Raw genomic sequence first — 22,916 nt, 5'->3', positions numbered from 1 at the left:
AAACAACTCAGATGTTCCTTGACAAGAGATTGAATAAAATATGGTATTTATACAATGGAGTATTATAAAATATAAAAGTGAATGAACTTCTGTGTACAACATTGGTGAATTTTGGAAACAATGCTCAGTCAAAAAAAGAAATCTCAGAAGATTATATACATTATAATACCATTTTGTCAGAGCTGAAGTACAACTGAATGATATATTGCTTAAGCATATCTGCATTTCTGATGTTTTATTTTTTTAAAAATTCAATTATGGTTAGTACTACTGCTGGAAGGGAAGGCAGTGGAATGGGATGGGGAAGAATGGAGAAATGATAATGTGTTAATTCTGGGTTGAGTGGTATTTATTACCTTTTTATAACTGAAAAATGTTATACACAGACATTGTTCCTATAATAAAGGTGTACATTAATACCACTGGTAGACTATGTCCTGGAAGACAGATGAAAGAGACAGGGCTGCTGTCTTAAGTGACTGTCACTCAGGGTTCTCCAGAGAAACAGAACCAATGGGATGGGGCTTGGTGGGGGGGGGGGGGGAGGTAAGAAATTGGCTCACGTGATTATGAAGGCTGAAAAGTCCAGACCCAGGAGTGCTGATGATGTTGTACCAGCCTGGATCTGAAGGCCTGATAATGAGTAGAGCTGATGGTGTAAGTTGTAGTTTAAGTTGGAAGGCAGGAGAAGACCAATATCCCAGTTTAAAGATAGGCAGAGAGAAAGAATTTTTTCCTACTCAGTCTTTATTCTATTCAGGCCTTCAATGGACTGGATGAGGCCCACCCACATCGGGAAGGGCAGTCTGCTTTACTCAGTCTACTGATGCAAGTGTTAATCTCATCTAGAAACACCCTCACAGACAGGCTCAGAATCATGTTGAACCAAATATCTGAGCACCCATGGCCCAGTCAAGTTGACACAAAAAATTAACCATCACAGTGACTATCGCCCCTCTTAAGCTGTATCCCCAATTGCTCTTGTAGTAAAGATCTCAGATCTTTGGGGAGGTATCCTCATATTGTAGTTAGCTCGTTCTCTGCGTTCCATGACTCCTGCTCTTTCCCAGCACCTTCATGCTAGAGCAGTAGTTATTTAGCCTTGTAGGAGGCGTGGGTGGTGTTGGCTCTGCTGTGGAAGCTGAATCCAACCAGAGTGCTTCATCTTCACCCCTCTCCCAAGGACACAGAGACACAAAGGGGATTTTGCTGGAACATAATAGAATATACAGTCGTGATTCAGGTGTAGAGCAAGTTGTTGTAGGTTGGTGATGCAGGCAGCGCAGAAGAGTGAAGTTGACGTGAGATTCTTTCAGGGAAGGAAAGAATGACAACATTGAAGGAAGGGTAATAGTTAAATATGAGTGCATATATGTGCAATTGTTGTACAAATTGAGGCCCAGCTAGCTTAAGTCCAAATGGAAATATCCTATGCGCAGTTGGAAATACTGGACTGAGAGGTCAAGGTAGGAGATTTGGTTTTAGGTAGTGACGTTTGCATGAATTACAGATCTTTGACATTGTCAGTGAGAGTTGCAACATGAATGCTCAAGGTCTAGAACACAACTCTAGGCAAAAATCATTCCGGTAGTTACAGTTACTAATAGGTAACACATGGAAGATGCATTTGGATAAGATTACTCTGATTTATGAAATAGTTCAAGGGATGATAATCTCTGTCTTTCTAGAATTGTCTAATTTCATATTCACCTGAGTAGCATATTTATTACTAACCCCCAAATCAAATATTTCACGATAGAAAACTTCACCAGAATCTATAAGAAAGGAGTAATCAATTTTATACTTGATGAGTCATTTGAAAGTTGATTTTTATGTTTAGTGTTTGGATAGTTAACTGTTTTTCTTCCATCTTTGCGTATATGTTTTTCTGAGCCGTGCAGTGTATATTTCTGCTACTTTTTTTATTCCTTTACATTTACTTTTATAATGTAATAATATTTATGGTTTAAACATATTGGTGAAATTTAAAGAGTTTCAACCTGTAGAAGGCTCTACAGATATTCATTTCAGTCTATTTTTTGAGGGGAAGGATTTTAATTAGTGTAAAATTCCAATCCAAAATGTGTCATTTTTGCTGAGTATCATACTTTGCTGATTATCTTAAATATATTTTCAGGAATATTGCATTGTTAACCTGTCTTTGAAGTATTTGTATTTTGGGTTTTGAGGACTATGTCTATTCCGTTGGAGAACTCCATAGATAAATAGTCATATTAATGCTGCTGCAGTTTGGCTCTATGTGTAGTAAGGCTTCTCGGTGCGCTTCCCAGATTCAGGGATGCTTCAAAGTACACTTCAATTTGGTAGCGTTTCTAAATTTTTTAGCAGCTGTGCCTGACACCCAGCAAATGTTTGTTAAATACAGGTACCTCTGCTTTGTCTTGCCCCTCCACCAGCCTGGAGTGCCCGTCTCAGCACCATACTCAGCCTGCCTCCGTTGTAGAGGCAACTGGCCAGTTGGCTTCACTCCTAGTGGTGGCTCTGCCATTGACATCCTATTGTTAAGATGTCTTTTTTTTTTAATTGAGGTCACATTGGTTTATAACATTATATAAATTTCAGGTGTATATTATTATATTTTGACTTCTGTATAGACTGCATCGCGTTCACCACCAAAAGTCTAGTTACCATCCATACACATGTGCCCCTTTACCCTTTTTGCCCTCCCCTCGCCCCCTTTCCGTCTTGTCTTTTGATCCACTAAAAAGTAGCTTGGTTGTTTTGTGAAGTGGAAACAAATCCAGGATCATTTCAACAGCTGTAAACCTCTTTGATGCTCAGGTTCCTGCCTTGCTGCTCTGCGTGTAGTGTGCACTGGTTGGTAAGTGGTGGTGGACCTGCTTGTACAGTGTTGCAGAGAATGCATGGAGAGTGTGGACATCAACCAAGAGCCCCTAAGTGTATGTAATCAAAGATAATAAATGAGGACTGAGGCATGCCTAGGGAAAAAGGGAGAAGACTCTGGAAGTTTCTGATACCGTGTAAAAGGGAGTGCTGTTTGATTTACTGTATAGAACAGTACAATTTATGCAGATTATTTAAAGGAAAGAGAAGGAGAAGAATGTACTTAATGATCTTATTCCTAAATTATATCTTCAGTTTAACTTTTCAATCCTGGGAAATTCAGGATATAAGGACCCTAGATGATCTGTGTCTTGCTTATAACCTGGGCCTTAGGGAAAATGTTAATTCTTTCTGGTTAGAGGGTCATATTTCCCAAAGTGTGTTTTGAGGAACGCAAAAGTGGTCCCTAATTAAATAAGTCTGGAAAATGCTCTCTACTTTGTTTCCTCCTGGAGGTTCCAGATGCATATTACCATATTAAAAGTTTCAAGATGGTCCTAACGTAAACAAACCTGCTTTTGTTTCAGCTCTGGTATTTCCCTAATTTATGCAAAAGGAAGAAGTTCTATAGCAAAAATAATAAATTTTTATATGAGTCAGAATACACTTTGATGAAACTATAGCAGGTTATCTTTTCAATGATGACACTGTTCATTTAAATAGCTTCCTAACTATAAGCAGAACTATATTAAGAGTCTCATCTAAAGACTTGATTTAATCTTTGAAGCATATAATTAATGAATGAAAATTGAAAATGTACTTTGAACGTATTCTGAGTTCTCAAATGTATATCCTTTTGCAAAATCAAATAGAGAATTTTATTCTGATCCTTTTAAAATTTCTAACTAGTAGGAAATGTCAGGTAATCTATTTAAAATTTTTATATTTAATTGAATATCTCTTATTGACAGATATTAAAACATTACCAAAGTATTGCTTATTACCTAATTTCATTTCGGAGAACTGTAATGTGTATTACTTAGCTTATGGCTTTTTATACTAATTAAAAAAAAATTGACCCCTGTCTTACCAATGAGGTGCAGAATTTCAGGCCGTTTTTACCCCCACTCATTGACACTCAGGAGATAGATCACTTTGTGGTTTTGAGATGAGTAGTTGAAAGCTGTAGAATTTTTATGCACAGACATTTTGACAAGCAACAGTATCACTTTGAAAAAATATTTTAGTACAGTGATCTAGTATTTTCTTGGATAAAATGTTTCATACTTGACAAAGTGGGTTTCATCATATTAGAGCTTTTTGCATTTTCAAAAATTCTAAAAATCTACTTGTTTTAATTTTTTGTTTCTAAATAAACTTGGTTAGGGCTTTTGAAAATTTGCATTTCTTAGAGTGAAGATCAGGTTTTTTCCTCCTAATTGACGTTTTTCAATTTCTAAAATTTAGTTGTTTCATCACTTTTCCAACAGTTTTTCTAAAAGCTTTTAGAGTTTCCTAATAATGAACTTGGTTTTGTTTTGATTTTTGGATTTGTTTGGTAGCTGTTAACGTTTTGCAAGAGGACTCTCTTTCTTTCAGATGCAAGTGTGTACAGTTCCCCCTCCCCTTCACCCAAATGGCTTCAGGCGTGTTTTTTCATCCTGTGAACTGTCTGACACGGAGTTTGTCCCTTCTAGGGAAAAAAGGCATTTTTGTAAATTTCCATAAGGACTTGTTTAAAGGCAAATGCCATTTTATAGGCCTGCTGAAGAATTCTGACATCTAGTAAATCTAGATGAACTGAGCATCTCACTCGTTATTATAATGGGATAACCTGCAAAAAAATTTTAATCTGTGAAAAGCAGTCCAGCTTTTCAAACCAGAAATGTTAACAGATGAGTATGAATCATCAGATAACTGCCAGTCAAGTGAAAGTTAGAAATAAAACAGTTACTTTACATAAGCAGTTCATCTCCTTAATAGTTAGCCCAGTTAAAACTTTAAGAACTTGGAAGCCGATCGAGTTAAAACTGTAAGAACATAGAGGCTGATCGAGTTAAAACTATCAGAACGTGGAGACTGATCCAAACTTCCAGTTCTGTAAGCATCTGACAGCACAGTGAGGGGAGGAGAATTTATCCAGGTTGGACAGAAAGCTCTCTTGCCTTTTATTTAGTCTCAGTAACACTTGATCTAGATCTCATTTGTTTTGCTTGAATGAAAGTCTAGTTAGTACTTCTGATTCTATGTAGAACTGAGTGCTTTCACCTATATACTTTATCATTATATAGTTGGTTCTACCAGGTCTGTTATGTGCCTGCAATTTATTAAGATATTTGCTAGTTCCTGTTGCTATCAAGTAGTAGTCTTATCTATAAGAACAATCCTACTAGTCACGAAAAGAATTCATTTTAATTGTTACTGGAGAATATAAACTAATAAGTTCATTTCTGATAACCTGGCTAGTAAAAATGGAATTTCTTAATCTTTATGCAGTTCTTTCTATTTGCACAGAAAGTGCTCATGTCCCACACTAGTTTTTTTTATTACATCATCTTGAAAAGAAACCTTATTCATTTCCTAGGACTTCAGACACGTCTAGATGACAAAGAGACTGCAGGTGTGATAGCCCATTGCTGTGTAGTTTTCTAGATACCTAGGCTAAGCAGGTGTACATGATTAGCTTTTAGCCCTTGGTCCTATCTTCAGTGATAGATTTCCAGTTTAGGTTGTAGATTCTCTATGGATTTTCTCTTCTGGCTATAGACTGGCTCCTACTAAAGAGAATAAGCAATACGTTGTGTTCCAAATTGATGCACTGAGATCAGAAAATAACAGGTAGGGATTATGTATAAATGTATAACGACCTCGTTATGTGTGTGTACTCTCTGGTTGCCAGGCAAGTATTATTTAACATCTTGATGAAAAGTAGTAGAATCTAAAAGCCAGAGTCTTAATATTTCAAATCCACTTTCTTTATTCTCTTTTCTGTGTTCTTCTATTTATATTTTATATCCTTTACCCTTCCACTTCAAAGGCTTTTCTTTGTTTGAAAATCCTGTAGACACACAAATTGAAGAATTATGAGAAGACAGTCACAGGTATTGCAGACCCTTGAATACTGAGCACTTTATCAAATCTGTTATGAAGTTTGTAGTGAGAAGGGACCAGTTAGAAGTATATAGTTAGAGTGAAGCCATAAATTGCGGAAGTACCATGCTAGATCAGAGGGAAGGCATTGGGTTTCCGTGGGAAGAAGTACAAGTTGGTTACCCGAGGATGAAGACCAAAGCCTACTAATACAGTATGGTCGTTTTTGTATCACTGACACCACGCACAGGCCCTGGCACACAAGAAGCCTCCAGTACGTGTGTGGGTGGTGAAAGAATGCGTTCGAGTTGCTAGGTTAGAGAGTTATTCCCTGCCTGTGGGCTCAGAACTTGCCCAGAGCTGAGCTTTTACCCCCATGGGCTAGTATTATGAATATTTCCCAAACATCTCTTTTTCGGAATTTATTCCCCCCATTTAGATTTGGAAAGTATTTAGCTTGGCACAGTTTTGATCATCTGCCAAAGCCTAAGCATTCTGCTAAATGGTACATGGAATATGTCACCATTTGGCCCAGAAGAACTTTCAGCCTCGTTTGTGAAGGAACCCACATGCAGGAGGCAGTTGGAGGAGAGTGTGAATGGAGATCATAGAAAGGCAGAGGGCGATAAGGACAGCAAGTGCCCCAAGTGTTGCAGGAAGAGAGCAGTGTGGCCTTGAGTAACTAGTGAAGGCTGGTTAGAGGAGGTAGGGCAGGAATTGACGCCTTTGCCATTTAGGTGTTAAGGTTTCAGCAGTGTTCATGCTCTCTGAAACCTTTCTGAGTATATTACTTTCGTCTCTTGTATGGATTATTTTTTCTTTTGCAGTGTTTTAATTCATCTGTGCCTCAAGTGTTCTGGCTGAGTTTACCAGAATGCTGGTTTCAATGATGTTAGACTTGACAGTTGTTTCCTATCAAGAGTCCCATGTTTTGCCCCTTGAAGTAGTCGTTAAGGCTGTTAACACCTGTTGCTGTTCTTCCCTCTCCTCCCTGACGTGTGAGAGGAGTGCACCTGCCCACCCTCTTGAAGTGCAGTAAGGCCAGGAGACTTGCTTTGACTGACGAGATGTGAGTGACTCACTTCCAGGAGAAAGCTTTCAAAGCACTGGTACACGCTTTTGCACAGATCTTCCTTTTCTGTGGCTCCTGGACTAGCAGGGTTCAAGGTTGGTGGCCATACTGTCATCTTGTGTCTCAGAGTGATTGCACTGAGTGATTACGCTGAGCATGCCTGCCAGCCCAGGATGGAAATGTAGCATGAGCAAGATATAAACCTTAGGTTTAGCTACTGTGATTTGGGGTTTGTTTGTTTCTGCAACATAATCGACACTATTTTGACTGAATAACCTTTCTTCCCAAGGTTTTGTCCCTTGGCCCGCATCCTAGTTATTCTCAGTTTTTTTTTTGTTTTGTCAGTAAGCATCATCTACCCTTGCTGTTCTGTACAGTCTGACTTTGTCATTGAGCCGTCCGTGATTACATTGTACTTAATGAAATTTGATCTGTTTCAATTTGAGACCTATCAAACATAAAGATAGATGTTTTCCCATTCCCTCGGACAGTTCCTCTTGGGCACATTGTGTTATCTCAGAATAGCTGTGATTAGCATCCCATCTTCTGGGTAAAAGGAAGAGTGTCTCGTACAGTCTACAGGCACATGAGGAGGGCATATGAACTCTGTTGACAAGAGCTAATGATTTTTTGTTTAGCCCAACATAGTCATTTGCTGGAGAGAGTCATAGGCAGCATTGCCCATAGAACTTCTGCTATGATGGAAATGTCATATATTTACACAGTAGCCATTAACTACATGTGGCTGTCGAGCACTTGAAATGCGGCTAGTGTGACTGAGGAACTGATTTTTAATTTGTTTAAATAGCGACATGTGACTAGTGCTTACCGTATTGGACAGTGCAGTAAGACCCTAGAACAACACTGGAAAGACATAATGTCAGGTGAAAAAAGCAGAATATGAAAGTATATATTATTATTTAACATGTTGAAATGATAAAAAATTTTAGGTTCTATGCAAAGGAAAAAACACTGATAATAACCCCAGGAAAATACTAACAGTGAATCACATTAGGATGGAGAGGTTGTGCAGGTGTCCTTCTCTTTTCACATTTAAAAACTTTTATAATAAAAGTATATATGATAAACTTGAGCAGAAAAACAGAAGTGTTCTGAGACTAAAAGAATGCTTCAGCAAGGGAATATATTGGTTGAACAAAGCCACCCAGATTTTTCTCCACAAGATTCACAGTTTACATTTTGCCCAGAGGAACCTGATTTATGACTGTTTACTATCTGGTGCTCTTTATGATCACTTGTGCTATAACACAAGTAAGTTGAGAAAAGATTCCACAAATAATATATATGTACTGTGTGGGAAAGAGGTTATGCTTTTTGAAATTTTATGTTTCGGCAAACCTAAAAATATATACAGTGTATTACAAAAACAGAAAGGAAATGCCTTAATATTTAAATTGAGTTGGCTACATCTCTGCTCTACTTGAGCGCTAAAGAAACTGAGCTATAGGGGCTGGCCCCATGGCCTAGTGGTTAAGTTCACGTGCTCTGCTTCTATGGCTTGGGTTCGGTTCCCAGGCATGGATCTCACCACTCATCAGCAGCCATGCTGTGGCGGAGACCCACATACAAAATAGAGGAAGATTGGCACAGATGTTAGCTCAGGGTGAATCTTTCTGTAGCAAAAAGTGGAAGCTTGGCAATAGATGTTAGCTCAGGACAAATCTTCCTCAGCAAAAACAAAAAAAAAAACAAAAAAAACCAAACTGAACTATAGAGTGTATATTTCCTGTAGCTCATGAGAAACACTGCTCATGCATCCTAAATAATTTATCCAGGAACACTAATGGAGCTGTAATTTGAATTGTTTTCAGTAATGTTTGTGGTGTTGCAAAGAGTGTAAAAAGTTGGCACTGTATTTCTTAGAACATTGTTACATGAGGGGTGAGATTTTGGAAGATCAGTGAACAGCAGCTGCTCACCCACCACCCCCAAACCCTTCATTATTAAGTTTCTCATTTGAAATTTGTGGTATTACCATGTCTTGTCTGTTTGCTGAAAAAGTATTTACTTATGTAATAACTTAAGTACCCAGATCTGTGTTCTTTTTTCCTTAATGGACAAAGCATTTGGGACTAATGATATCACTCTGAAAACATGTAGACTAGATAAAGTATTAAATGCTTTTATTTATTTATTTTTTGTGTGTGACGAAGATCAGCCCTGAGCTAACATCCGATGCTGATCCTCCTCTTTTTTGCCGAGGAAGATTGGCCCTGAGCTAACATCTGTGCCCATCTTCCTCTACTTTATGTGGGACGCTGCCACGCTGCCTCAGCATGGCGTGACAAGCGGTGTGTCGGTGCGCGCCCGGGATCTGAACCTTTGAACCCCGGGCCGCCGAAGCGGAGTGCACGCACTTAACCGCTTGCGCCACTGGGCCACCCCCAAGAATTAAATGCTTTTATTTTTAAAATTCAGTTTGTTATTCTAGTCCCAGGTCTGATCGTAAATGTCACAGACTGCAGGACCCTGATGTCTAGAGACCTGGGGTGGTGCAGAGTGTCCCCAGGGCTCTCAGGGGAGTGAGCAGAGCTGGGTGGATGTCCTCCCCCTCACTCCACCACTTTCAGTTCCAGGCTCACATTAATATTAGCCCCAGAGGCTTTAATTGATCCCCAAGCCTGCATAGAGTTGCCCCTGTCTTGGGGGGTGATTTTCATTCACCGCCAGGGCTATTTTTAATCCATGCATCCTTAAAATGGCTAGAAATTATACACTAGGCAGCAGAAAAAGCCCAGTATGTGCTGAGTTCTCTGAGTCTGTGCTGTTTTGGGATAGTGTGGCTTAAGTGTGCAGAGATTGCTCTGCAGATGTGTACATTCCAAAACAGAAAACTGGGCAGCAGAGGGGAATCCATTGTATTTCTGTGCTCATCCTGTGCACTTAGCCTCTTTGAGTTCTTTGCAGTGTCACATTTGAATTTGTAGTAGAGAGCTTCAGATAATCATATTAGTGAAGGAACCAGTAAGATTAAGCAAATATAAAAGAATTTGGGGGGGTAGTTTGTAATAATACCTTCCATTTGTATGACATGTTGTGAAATGCAAAGGCCACAAAATACAGAAATGCACTTCTCGTTTGCTCGTTGCAGCAAGCTTGTGAGAGGCTGAGAGGTAGGGAGAGCAAGAATTTATTCTGTTTGACAGATGAGAAAACAAAGACCCCACGAAGTTACGGCCACAAAACCCAGCTATTAATTAGGAGAGGTGGGCTGACTACGGAAACCTGGATGTATGCCCGCTAAGCTAGAGTGCTTCCCACCTCCACCCTACCTTTGTGAATGGAAGAAGGCTCAAGTGATAGGTCAACTCCCAGGGACGTTTAGCTAGCTATGTATGTTTTTGCATCCTTAATAGAAATCATTTAAAATTTAAAGTAAAAAAAGACAAAAGAAATTCTAAGATAAGTGTATTATTGTGAGACTTTTAAAATTATCCTTTATACAGCCCAATCTTTAGGATGATTTGGGTTCATTTTGCATGGGAGAAAGATATTCAAAATGATTTGAGGATCCTTTTTTCTCAGCGTAAACCTCTGGAGAAGAGAATGTTGAAAAAGACAAAACAAAGAATCTTTGAGTATATACAGTGAGGCTTTTTTTTTAAAACTCTTTTAGAGAATTTAACTAAACTAAAATGAAATTTAACTTCATACCGACTAAAGTTCACATCTGAAATGAGTATTAAGAGGCGTAGATGGAGTTTGAAGTTTGGGTGTTTGCCAGCTATGTTCTTGAACTCGCCAGGTGGATGTTGAATGGGTTTTGCTTGTGCTTTTCAGGTCCCGTCATTGTTTTGACCACGTGGTGGATCACACCTGAAATAAGTTTTAATTAAATGGGTAATCATGCGCCAACATAGCTAGGAGTCTCCTCCTTGCTGTTCAGAACTAGAAATAAAGTCTCTAATTTGGTCAAATGTTTGCCCCTCTACCAAAAACTTACTGCTTTAGGAGAGGAAGCTTAGTTATGACCCAGTATTCTATAACTGGGTCATCTGCTAACAGTTGGAGGTTCAAAGTAAGGAGGATGGACACTCTTTAGCTCCAAGAACAGTTACACCTGTTGTTATGGTACAGGAAGAAGCCCCTGTTATTAGTATCCGCTTAAAGGTACTGCCCAGATGGCTGCAGAGTAGTCTGAAGCTACCAGATTCACCAGCCTTCACTCTCTTTTCCTTGGTCCTGTGCAGTCTGTACTATATAGAGAGTGAAAACAGATTGTAATCACTAGTGACTCTAGGGATATGGCCGGTTATTTAAACATTTTGTGGCATCAGCTGTTGAACAAGTTACAGGAGAAGTTCTGTTAGGGGTAATAATACAAGTGAGGGGTTTAACCAGCTTTGATGAGATCATGGTAGTCCAGTGTGCCTTGCTTTATTTTGCATTGGTATGCCGATTTTTTTCTCACCTACTTCTTGAATCTTTTCGCTTGGCCAAAGACTCCTGAAATCTCTTAATGACAACAGAGAGAATCCTATGGTTGAGTTGATACCATGTTTGAAAGTAAACATAATAAAAAAAGTAAAGCAGTATTTCTATATCAGTCTTTACAGTGAACCAAGTCTGTCATGGTGTATATTTTTAAGGCCTTTGTGCATTTGAATAATAAAAAAAATCCTTGTGCTAAGTTGTTCACAGTGAAACTGATGTTTTAAGAGGTTCTATGGCAAAAACAATTATTAATAACATTCTTCTGATATCCCTGTACTCTCTGGGTCTGATGTGTATTGTTGGGTTCAATTTCCTAAATTGTTTTGAATTTTTGCATCTGTGTTCATGAGGCATTTGGTCAGTAGTTTTCTTTTTGTGTAGCATCTTTGTCTGGTTTTGGTGTCAGGATGATGCTGGACTCAACATGATTTGGGAAGTATTCTCTCCTCTTTAATTTTTTGGAAGAGTTTGTATAGAATAGGCATTATTTTTTCCTTAAATATTTGGTAGAATTCAACTTTGAAGCATCCTGGCCTGGAGATTTCTTTGTGGGAAAGTTTTAAACTATAAATTCACTTCCTTTTATAGATACAGGGCTATTCATTCTATTTTTTCTTGAGTGAACTTTGGTAATTGGTGTTTTCAAGGAATTTGTTTCATCTAAGTTGTTTAATTTATTGGTGTAAAGTTTTTCTAATATCCCTTTATTATCCTTTTTATATCTATAGAATCTGTAGTGATCTCCCCTCTCTTGTTCCTAATATTGGTAATTTATGTCTTCTCTCTTTCCTGAACAGTCTAGCTACAGGTTTGTCAAATTTGTTGTCTAAAAGAACTAGCTTTTGGTTTCACTGTTTTTCCATTTTCTATTTCATTTGTTTCTGCTCTGATTTTTATTTCCCTTTTCTGCTTAGTCTAGGTTTCATTTGCTTTTCTTTTTATAGTTTCTTAAGGTAAAAACTGAGGTCATTGATTTGAAACCTTTTCTAATATGAGCTCTTAGTGCTATAAATTTTCCCCAAAGTACTCCTTTAGTGGCATTCTAAAAATATTGATATGTTGTGTCTTTGTTTCATTCAATTCAAAATCCTTTCTTTTTTTTTTTTTTTTTTTTTTGTGAGGAGATCAGCCCTGTGCTAACATCTGCCAATCCTCCTCTTTTTTTGCTGAGGAAGACTGGCCCTGGGCTAACATCTGTGCCCATCTTCCTCCACTTTATATGGGACACCGCCACAGCATGGCTTGCCAAGCAGTGCGTCTGTGTGCGCCCCCAGGATCCGAACCGGTGAACCCCGGGCCGCCGCAGCAGAGCGCGCACACTTAACCGCTTGCACCATTTGGCTGGCCCCTCAAAATCCTTTCTAATTTTTCCTTTGCCTATTGGTTATGTAGATATATGTTCTTTAGTTCTCAAATATTTGGGGGATTTTCCAGACACCTTTCTGTTATTAATTTATAATTTAATTCCCTATGGTCAGAGAATATATACTTCGTATGATTTGAGTCCTTTTAAGTCTGTTGAGACTTTCTCTGTGGCCCAGAATATGGTCTATCTTACGTCAAATTGGTTGGTAGTGTTGCTTTAGTCATCTGTATCAATACTGATTATCTGTCTACTTCTTCGTTCAGTGATGGAGAGAGGGGTATTGAAATGTCTTAGTATAATTTCGGATTTGTCTATTTCTTCTTGCAGTTTTATCAGTTTTCATTCACATGTTTTTTGTTTGTTTGTTTTTTTGATGAGGAAGATTAGTCCTGAGCTAACATCTGTTGCCAATCCTCCTCTTTTTGCTGGGGAAGGTTGGCCCTGGGCTAACAGCTTCCTCTACTTTATATGTGGGATGCCTGCCACAGCATGGCTTGATAAGCCGTGTATAGGTCCACACGCAGGATCTGAACCCACAAACCGCAGGCCCCTGAAGTGGAGTGCACAAACTTAACCACTAAGCCACCTGGCTGGCCCCCGCAATCACATGTTTTGAAACTCCACTATTAGGTATATAATATGTAAGACTGTTCTATCCTCTTAATGAATTGACCCCTTTGACATGATGAAATGTTTATCTCTGTTACTATTCTTTGCTCTGAAATCTCTGTCAGATATTAATGTAGACACTCCAGCTTTTTTTCATTAGTGTTGGCATGGTATATCTTCTTCTCTCATTTTATTTTTAACCTATTTGTGTCTTTATATTTAATGTGGATATTTTTATAGGCAGCATATAATCAAGTCTTGCTGTTTTAAAATCCACTCTGACTATGTCTGCCTTTTAATTGGTTGTTCAGACCATTTAAATTTGTAATGATTATTAACAGCTATCATAGTCTATCTCCAAATGATATTATACCATGTCATGTAGTATATAAGAACCTTCTAGTAGGAGTATTCAACTCCTGGCCTTTATGCTATTGTTGTCATACATTTTACTTATACAGATGTTACAGACCTCACAATACATTGTTATTGTTTCAACAGTCAGTTATCTTTTAAAGATATTTAAATAATAAGAAAAATGTAGTTACCATTTCTGGTGCTCTTGGTTCCTTTGTGTGGATCCACATTTTGTTCTGGTGTCATTTTCCTTCTGCCTTGAAAGACTTCCTTTAACACTTCTTATAGGGCAGATATGCTGTTGATGAATTCTTTTGGCTTTTGCATGTCTGAAAAAGTCTTTGTTTCACCTTTGTTTTGTTTTGTTTTGTTTCGTTTATAATTTTATTTATTTATTTTTCCCCCAAAGCCCCAGTAGATAGTTGTATGCCATAGCTGCACATCCTGCCAGTCGCTGTATGTGGGACGCGGCCTCAGCATGGCCGGAGAAGCTGCAGGTCAGTGCGCCCGGGATCCAAACCCGGGCCGCCAGCAGCGGAGCGTGCGCACTTAACCGCTAAGCCACAGGGCCGGCCCTCACCTTTGTTTTGAAAGATATTTTTGATGAGTATAGAATTTTAAGTTGACAGGTTTTTTTTCCACTACTTTAAAGTTTTTGCCCCATTACATTGTTTCCAACAAGAAATCTGATGTCATCCTTATTTTTGTTTTGTTCTATCTAATGTTTTTTTTTCCTCTGGCAGCTTTAAGATTTTTGCCTTTATCGCTGTTTGAATAGTTTTATTATAGTGTGCCTACACTTCATTTTCTTTGTGTCTCTTGTGCTTAGAGTTCAGTGAACTTCTTGGGTCTGTGTGTTTTAGTTTTCATCAAGTTTGGAAAAATTTTGGCCACTATTTCTTTAAATATTTTTTTGTCCCCTTCTCTCTCCCCCAATTACATGGATGTTAAATTTCTTAAAATTGTCACACAGCTCACTGAAACTCTGTTAAGTTCTTAAAATTCTTTTTCTCTTCGTATTTCATTTTGTATAGTTTCTTTTGCAGTTTAAGATTCAGTAATCTTTTCTTCTGAAATGTCTAATCTGACCTTAATCCCATCCTGTGTATTTTTCATCTCAGATGTAGTTTTTGTCTCTACATGTTTGACTTTATGTCTTTCATATCTTCCATTCTCTGCTTTTACATCTGGTGTATAGTCATCATAACTTTTAAAGTCCTTTTCTGCTAATTCTGACTTTTGTGTCAAGTCTGGATTGGTTTCTTAATCTATTTTTCTCCTTATTTCCACTCTCTTTGCGTCTGCTTGTTTGTATGCCTGCTAATTTTTTATTGGATGCCAGACTTGTAAATTTTTATCTTCTTGGGTGCTGGCTATTTTTATGTTCCATAAATTTCTTCAGCTTTCTTCTGGGACCATAGTGAAATTAGTTGGAAATAGTTTTTTGGTCCTTTTGGGTCTTGTTTTTAAGATTTGTTAGGCAGGGCCAGAGCAGTATTTAGTCTAGGGCTAATTATTCCCCATTACTAAGGCAGGACCCCCTCTGAGTACTCCAGCCAGTGTCCCCTGAATTATGAGGTCTTCCAGTCTGGCTGGTGGGACACAAGCATCATCCCTAACTAGCCACGCTGAGCCTCAGGGCCTCTCCTCTCCTTCAGGGTGACCCTTTCCTGTGCCTTGAGGTGGTTCCTCACACGCATGCCCTAAATAACTCTGCTGAATGCTTGAGGGCAATCCTTTGCAGATCTCTGTTTTTTTTCTCTGTGCAGCTCTCTCTTCTCTGGCACTTTTTCCTGTGAACTCTAGCTGCCGTCGATTCTCTCACGTAGTTCCTTCAGCCATTGCTTCAAGTCTCCTCACCACCTTGGTTGATCTTCACTGAATGAGTAGTGACGTGTCAATTGCTTCAAGTGATGTTAAGTTGAATGTATTATTTAGTTGATCATCTGGCTGGCATCCTAAAGATGCCATACTGAAGAACTTATGGAACGTATTTTAATTTTGAGAATTAGCAGGTGAAAATTATAGAAAATCTTTTCTTTAGTTTATCTAGTTTTCATAATTCAAAAAGATAGTATGGTAGAAAAGATTTTAGAAAGTAGAAGAATATATATTAGTGATACATTAACCTAGTAATTTAGTCCCATGGTGGATTTAAATGTTTTTTCTTTATTGTATATAAAATTTACTATTTTGTTATAGATGAAATGCAAGAAACTGAGTCTTAAATCTTTGGGGAAGAGCGTGTGTCTTTCTGATTTGATGCTTTTACTAACGACAATTATTAATACTTCTTTAAAAGCCATTTTTGGTAGCCCTCTTATTGTCTGCTAAAATTCATGCAAAAGCTGAGCCAATGAAATTTACCTATTACTGTATTAGTTTTCATTTTCTAATGGCATAAATTAATCAGAACTCTAACATAAAGAATATTCTAATTTAATAAGGCCATTGTTAGATTAGTTTGACGTATAGAAAGTATGGTAATTTAGGAAAAAAAGCTACCAAATTAAAAGAGTGGCATGTGTTGTAAGTAATGAAAAAGTCAACCTAGGTATGTAAGAAAAAAAGTTACAATAGCTGTAGCAGTACAGCCTGGCATGGCTATAAGACAAATCTGGGTTTCACCTTAATTTTTATGAAATAAGTGATGAGCAGTCCAGAGTTTTTAGCCATTTAAAATAATTTATTACCTACATAAAATTTAAATTTAAAGGACTAATTTTTTACCAGTGTTTCAATTAAATTACTGTTCAGCTGCTTATTTCTGTTATACTTAAAAATGAACTAGTGATTTGTTACCAGATAAATTCTTTCAGCATTACAGATAAACAAAATTTTACTAGTCCAGTCTCTTGAGATAGCAAAATAAACATCAGTATAATCGAGCACAAGCACAAGAATATAAATTTGAGTTTTCCTTTCTTTTAAATGATGTTAAGCTTTTAAAAGTTTAAAATGTCACTTAGCTTAAAATGTCAAAGATTATAGCAAAAACAAATCAGTATTCTAAGATACTAAAGGTATTTTAATAAAAAGGAATAGTTCATTTAGATTTTTTTCCAAAACATCAGTAATTTAATTTATATCTCTATATAATGCATACCTTTTATCTCTTTCTCATTTTTTGTAGGTTTTGCCGGAGACTTACATTTGGCCTCAATGTGAAATGAAAGTAGAAAATCACATCTACATGTGTATTGCTGTCAGGGTGTTGATTCATTGGTCATGCCTGAAGAGGGAAATTCTGTTCTAGATGGCTGACTGCCAGCAAAAATAAATACTTATCCTAGATGTCAAGCATCTCTCCTTTTTACTGGAGTGAAAATCCCCTCCAGATACCAACAGCACATCAACTGCAGAAAATGCTTCGCATTTTAAGGATGTCAGCAACCTAAATTCATGCGCCCTATCTGTACAGTTGTTGTGGATGGTTTACCATCTGAAAGCTCCTCAAGCTCTTATCCAGGCCCTGTATCTGCTTCTGAAATGTCTCTGCTTCATGCTTTGGGTCCAGTGCAGACCTGGCTGGGACAAGAGCTAGAGAAATGTGGCATTGATGCCATGATTTATACTCGATATGTCCTCAGTCTTCTGCTGCATGACAGCTATGACTACGACCTGCAGGAACAGGTATTTACATATTTTAAATGTTTTGTGAAAATTCATGGTTGTGTCTACTACATGTTTGCATTTCTCTTCAAGGAGAACTTCCATAGTCTACAACAGGGTGTAGACTGCCGTGGTCCACAGGCTTAACCTGTCAGTGAATGTCAGTGAGCCGTGTCACAAAGCACACTGTTTAGTTCACTTGTGTTTCTCTGTACTTGTTAGACTTTCTCAGTGTTGATTGCGTTCTGGCTCAGACTCTGGGTCTTGTCATGGACACCCTGTTGCCTTGGAGTAACACTGCTCTGGAGTGTTTGTTTCTGCTATTTAGGAACATGATACATGATGACTATAGTAATCATTGTGTCTGTTATACTTCTTAACATTCCAAAGTTTAATATTTAATTTTATCCACAAGAATGATGTTAAACAGCTTATTAATCAAAGTGTGTGTTACAGATCAGCAGACCTAAAAGTTCACTGAAGCACATAACTTTGCCATAAGTCATTGTATATCACCTGGTAAGTTGGCCGTTACATGTTTTATTTGACTTAGGTGCTAAGTTGAAAGTGAGAAAGCAATCAATCTAGGTTCTCGAAAAAAAATCTCAACTTGAGTCTCACTTTCCAAGAGGAGCTGCTGAAAGTGAGTCCTGCCAGAAGGGAAGCAAAGTCATCACCAGTGAACAAATGGGCTCTGGGCAACTTCCGTGTACAAATTTTACATAAAATGGAGTGTTTTGTGAGCAGTTTTTGTTGTTGCTGTTTTAAACTATTGTTACTAAAACTGAAAGCAGGAACAAAGTTTCACTGATAGAAGAAACTGGCCTTGCCCTTCCAAATCACAGAAAAGCCTCCAAGTCCTATAAATACAGAGGATTTCACCAGTGTGCTTAACATCTGTCACACGTCAGTTGTATAGAGTGTATTTTCTCACTACTGGTGATTCTCATCCTTTCTACCTGGACACAACTGCATTTTCCCTGCTTTCAGGTTGCTTACTGCCTTGGCTAGTGAGAATTAGGTCAAGTGAAATTTTCAGAGGACTGACTTAAAACCTAATAATCAGAAAATGTGTTATTTTTGTGGTCAGTATTTTGTAAAATGTTTCTTGTGTCTTTATATTTTAATGTTCTCAGTGTCATGAAGTCTTTGTTTATCAGGAGTCTGTGATTATGGCAGAAAACCAGCTTGGTCTGGCTTAAACAGAAGTCATAGTAAAAACAAGCACCTATGTATTTCATGTACTGTGTGCCAGCCATGCATCTGAGTGCTCATTTTCCATGCACAGTAACTTGTTTAACCTTCACAGCAACCCTGTTCTGTTGTCCCTATTTCATAGGTGGAGGTACTTAGAGACAGTGGCTATGTAACTTGCCCAAGGTCACACAGCTGGTAAATTTGGGAGCATTTATTGATTCAAAAACTTGAAATGTCCAGGGGATAGGACTGGCCTCAGTGGCAGCCTGATCCAAGGCTTTCAATAGAATCAGTGACCCGTCTTGAAGCTTGCCTTCTCTGTTGTCTTTGCCTTTATTCTCAAGCTTCACCCCTCTGCAAGCCTACTGCAGGCCCAGACTCCCACCTCATGTGTGTGTGCCGAGCAGGAAGAGCAGGCAACTCGTCCCCGTAGGGCAGCTTGGTCATGGCCCTGTCCCTTACCTATTAGGAAGAGGGCGCTTTGGTGCCTGGGCTACAAGCACCTGAAACTGCAGGGACTAAGAATTAGAGAGGATGGCCCCCCGAAGGAAATCTGGAATGACTAGGCACAGTGCTGAACCATCAAAAAGCAGTCCTCTCTAAATATCTGTGTACCAAGGAGCACTTTCTTTTTATTAATGGTTCTACTTCTTAAATTTTAGGAAATATTCCCTGACTGTGCTGTGTTCTGAGATTTGGGCTTCAAACAGATAAACCGTTTGCTAGTGTGATCCCCTCTCCGTGATTTTGTTCTCTTGCATCTTCTAGGAGTTTCATCTCTGCAGACCTCTTCCATAATGGTCCTTTCATGATAGTCCCTCAATCTGTGTGATTGCTTTAGGTGTTTTTATGATGTTAAATATTTTTTTTAGGTCCCAGGACTTCCAGAACTTTGTTAACTGTTTCAGATGTGGAGCAACCATGGATTCTGTACAAAAATAAAAGAGGGGTTTTTTTCCTTAAACTTTTTCTTGTGCTATAAAATGCATACAGACAGGGGTACAAACTGGTGAATTTTTGCAAAGATCATATCTGTGTAATTACACCCAGATAAATAAATAGACCGTTCCTGTCAACACAGAAGCCCCCTTGTGCCTAGCACAGCTTCCGAATTCCTCACGTGTCAGAGGGGAATCCAGCAGAGTGTACCTCTGTTTGCCACCCCTTCCTTTTTCTGGGATCCTGACACCTGGATCTCTAGTTTTTTCTCTCCAGCCCTGAGAGACTGCCCCCAGCTCCACTGGTTTCTTTGCCTCTTAAGTGGCCACATTTGTCTCAGCCTCTTGCCCTGGGCCTAGAATTGGGGGTACATTTCCTGAGGGAGAAAGCAGCCTCAGATGTCAGCGCCCCTGTGCCGGCAGCTTCCCCTCCCTGGGATGGCTGTCCCTCCTTGTCTTCTCAAGGCTTGGGTGCTTCAACAGGTCGCTAATTCCTTAGCACAGGTGTTGAAGGTTTTGTTTTGTTTTATATTTTATCTGGCTTTTCTGGTTAGTCTGGGCAGGAGAATTGGTCTGCTGCCAGTTAAACTTTTTCTTTTTTTTTTTTGAAGACTATTTTTTAGAGCAGTTTTAGGTTCACAGTAAAATTGAGAGGAAGGTACAGAGATTTCCCATATACCCCCTGTGCCCACATGTGCATAGCCTTCCCCATTATCAACATTCCCTGCCAGAATGATACCTTTGTTACAATTGACGGACCTACAGTGACACATAATCACCCTAAGTCCATAGTGTACATTAGGATTCACTCTTGGTATTGTCCACATTCTGTGTACAATATTCTATGACAAATGTATAATCATGTGTGCATCGTTATTATAGTATGAAACAGAGTATTTTCACTGTCCTAAAAGTTCCCTGTGCTCCACCTATTCATCCCTCCCTTCCCCCAACCCCTGGCAACCGCTGGTCTTTTTACTGCCTAGTTTTGCCTTTTCCAGAATGTCATATAGTTGGGATCATATGGTATGTAGCCTTTTCAGATTGGCTTCTGTTACGGAGTAATATACGTTTAAGGTTCCTTCATGTCTTTTCATGGCTTGAGAGCTTACTTTTTAGCACTGAATAATATTCCACTGTCTGGATGTACCACCATTTATTTATCCATTCACCTATCTCAGTTACTTCCAAATTTTGGCCGTTATGAATGAAATAAATTTATGCTATAAATATCCATGTACAAGTGTTTGTGTGGACATGAGTTTTCAGCTCCTTTGAGTAAATACCAAGGAGTCCGACTGCTGGATCGTATGGCAAGAAAATGTTTAGTTCTGTAAGAAAATGCGAAACTTTCTTCCAAAGTGTCTGCACCATTTTGCGTTCCCATCAGCAGTGAATGAGAGTTCCTGTTGCTGCACATCTTTGTCAGCATGTGGTGTCAGTGTCTGGATTTTGGCCATTCTCATAGGTGTGTGGTGGTATCTCGTGTTAATTTGCATTTCCCTGTTGACATAGGATGTGGAGCATCTTTTCATTTGCTTATTTGCCATCCATATATCTTCTTTGGTGAAGTGTCTGTCGAGGTCTTTGGCCCATTTTTTAATTGAGTTGCTTTCTTATTACTGAGTTTGAGTTCTTTATCTATTTTGGATAACAGTCTTCTATCAGGTGTGTCTTCTGCAGATAATTTGCTCACAGTCTGTGGCTTGTCTTCTACTCGTCTTGACCTTGTTTTTCACAGAGCAGTTTTGACTTTAATGAAGTCCAGCTTATCTAATTTTTCTTTCATGGATTGTCTACCAGTTGCATTTTAAAAGAGACTATTTATTTGTTTATTTGTTTAGTTTGGTATTAATTTTGCTTGTCTTATCCTCACTTTGACCACCGTATTTAAAATAGAAGTCTTCCATTCTCAGTCCTCTTACCTACTTTATTTTTCTTTATGACACTTGTTCCTACCTGAAATTGTATGATTCTTTGTGATCCAATTATTTTTTATTTATTTGTATGTCTCCCCTGCTGGTATATACAATTCGTGAAGTTAGCAACCTTGTGTGCCATGTTTTCTGCTGTATTCCCAGCCCTTAAAACAGTTCCTGGGATGTAGAAGATGCTCAGAAATTTATTAAACAGATGAATACGTGTATGCTTCTTTCTCAGGTGTGTGACTTGTATGGGGGGAAGCATGAGGAGGGTGGGTACAGATGCCATAGCTACACACTGGGGCCTGCCCTTCAGGGAAGTTACTGCAGTTTCTCCCCCCAACCCTCGTGGTTTTTTTTGTTTGTTTGTTTTGTAAGGAAGATCCGCCCTGAGCTAACATCTGCCAATCCTCCTTTTTTTGCTGAGGAAGACTGACCCCGGGCTAACATCTGTGCCCATCTTCCTCTACTTTATATGGGACGCCGCCACAGCATGGCTTGCCAAGCGGTACATTGGTGCACGCCACCTGGGATCTGAACCGGCGAACCCCGGGCAGCCACAGCGGAGCTTGCACACTTAACCACTTGAGCCACCGGGCTGGCCCCCCAACCCTCATGTTTTTTATTGTGGTAAGATACACATAACATAAAATTTACCATCTTAACCTTTTTTTTTTTTTGTGAGGAAGATCAGCCCTGAGCTAACATCCATGCCAATCCTCCTCTTTTTGCTGAGGAAGACTGTCTCTGGGCTAATATCTGTGCCTATCTTCCTCCACTTTATATGGGACGCCACCACAGCATGGCCTGACAGTGGTGTGTCGGTGCGTGCCTAGGATCGAATCCGGGCTGCCAGCAGCAGAGTGTGCGCATTTAACCGCTACACAACCGGGCCGGCCCCCATCTTAACTGTTTTTAAGTGTACAGTTTAGTGGTATTAAATACATCCATATTCTTGTGCAGCCATCACCACCATCCATCTCCAGAACTCTTTTCATCTTGTAAAACTGAAACTCTATACCCATTAAACAGTAATTCTCCATTCCCCTCTCCCCCTAGCTCCTGGTGACCACCGTTATACTTTCTGTGTTTATGATTTTGACTTCTCTTAAGAATCTCATCTCACTGGAATCATACACTATTTGTCTTTTGTGAGTGGCTTATTTCACTTAGCTTAATGTTTTCAGGGTTCATCCATGTTGTAGCATGTATCAGAATTTCCTTCCTTTTTAAGGCTGAATAATATTCCATTGTATGGATATGCCATATTTCACTTATCCATCCGTCATTGGACACTTGGGTGTCTACCACATTTTAGCTGTTGAGAATAAGGCTGTTATGAACATGGTGTACAAATACCTCTTTGGCACCCTGCTTTCAGTTTTTTGAGGTATATACCAAGAAGTGAAATTGTTGGATCAGATGGTAATTCTATTTTTATTTTTATTTTTTTGTGAGGAAGATTAGCCCTGAGCTAACATCTGTTGCCAATC

The 22,916-nt window shown here is 38.9% G+C and overlaps 1 protein-coding gene across 5 annotated transcripts in view; it reads left to right on the top strand.

Moving 5' to 3' along the window:
- The window catches only part of KIAA0232 (KIAA0232 ortholog), an 84,830-nt gene that overhangs the window by 15,791 nt on the left and 46,123 nt on the right, over positions 1 to 22,916 (top strand). For all 5 annotated transcript variants that reach the window (XM_087434886.1, XM_087434885.1, XM_087434884.1 and 2 more), the window contains exon 2: positions 16,888 to 17,387. In XM_087434886.1, the coding sequence (XP_087291012.1) occupies positions 17,157 to 17,387 (231 nt within the window). In that variant the 5' untranslated portion in view covers positions 16,888 to 17,156. The remainder of the gene's footprint in view (positions 1 to 16,887; positions 17,388 to 22,916) is intronic.

The sequence above is a fragment of the Ceratotherium simum genome, chromosome 8 (genome assembly GCF_057802395.1).
Source record: "Ceratotherium simum simum isolate JZ-2026a chromosome 8, ASM5780239v1, whole genome shotgun sequence".
Classification (NCBI taxonomy): Eukaryota; Metazoa; Chordata; class Mammalia; order Perissodactyla; family Rhinocerotidae; genus Ceratotherium; species Ceratotherium simum.
This window is presented reverse-complemented; position numbering and strand designations above follow the sequence as displayed.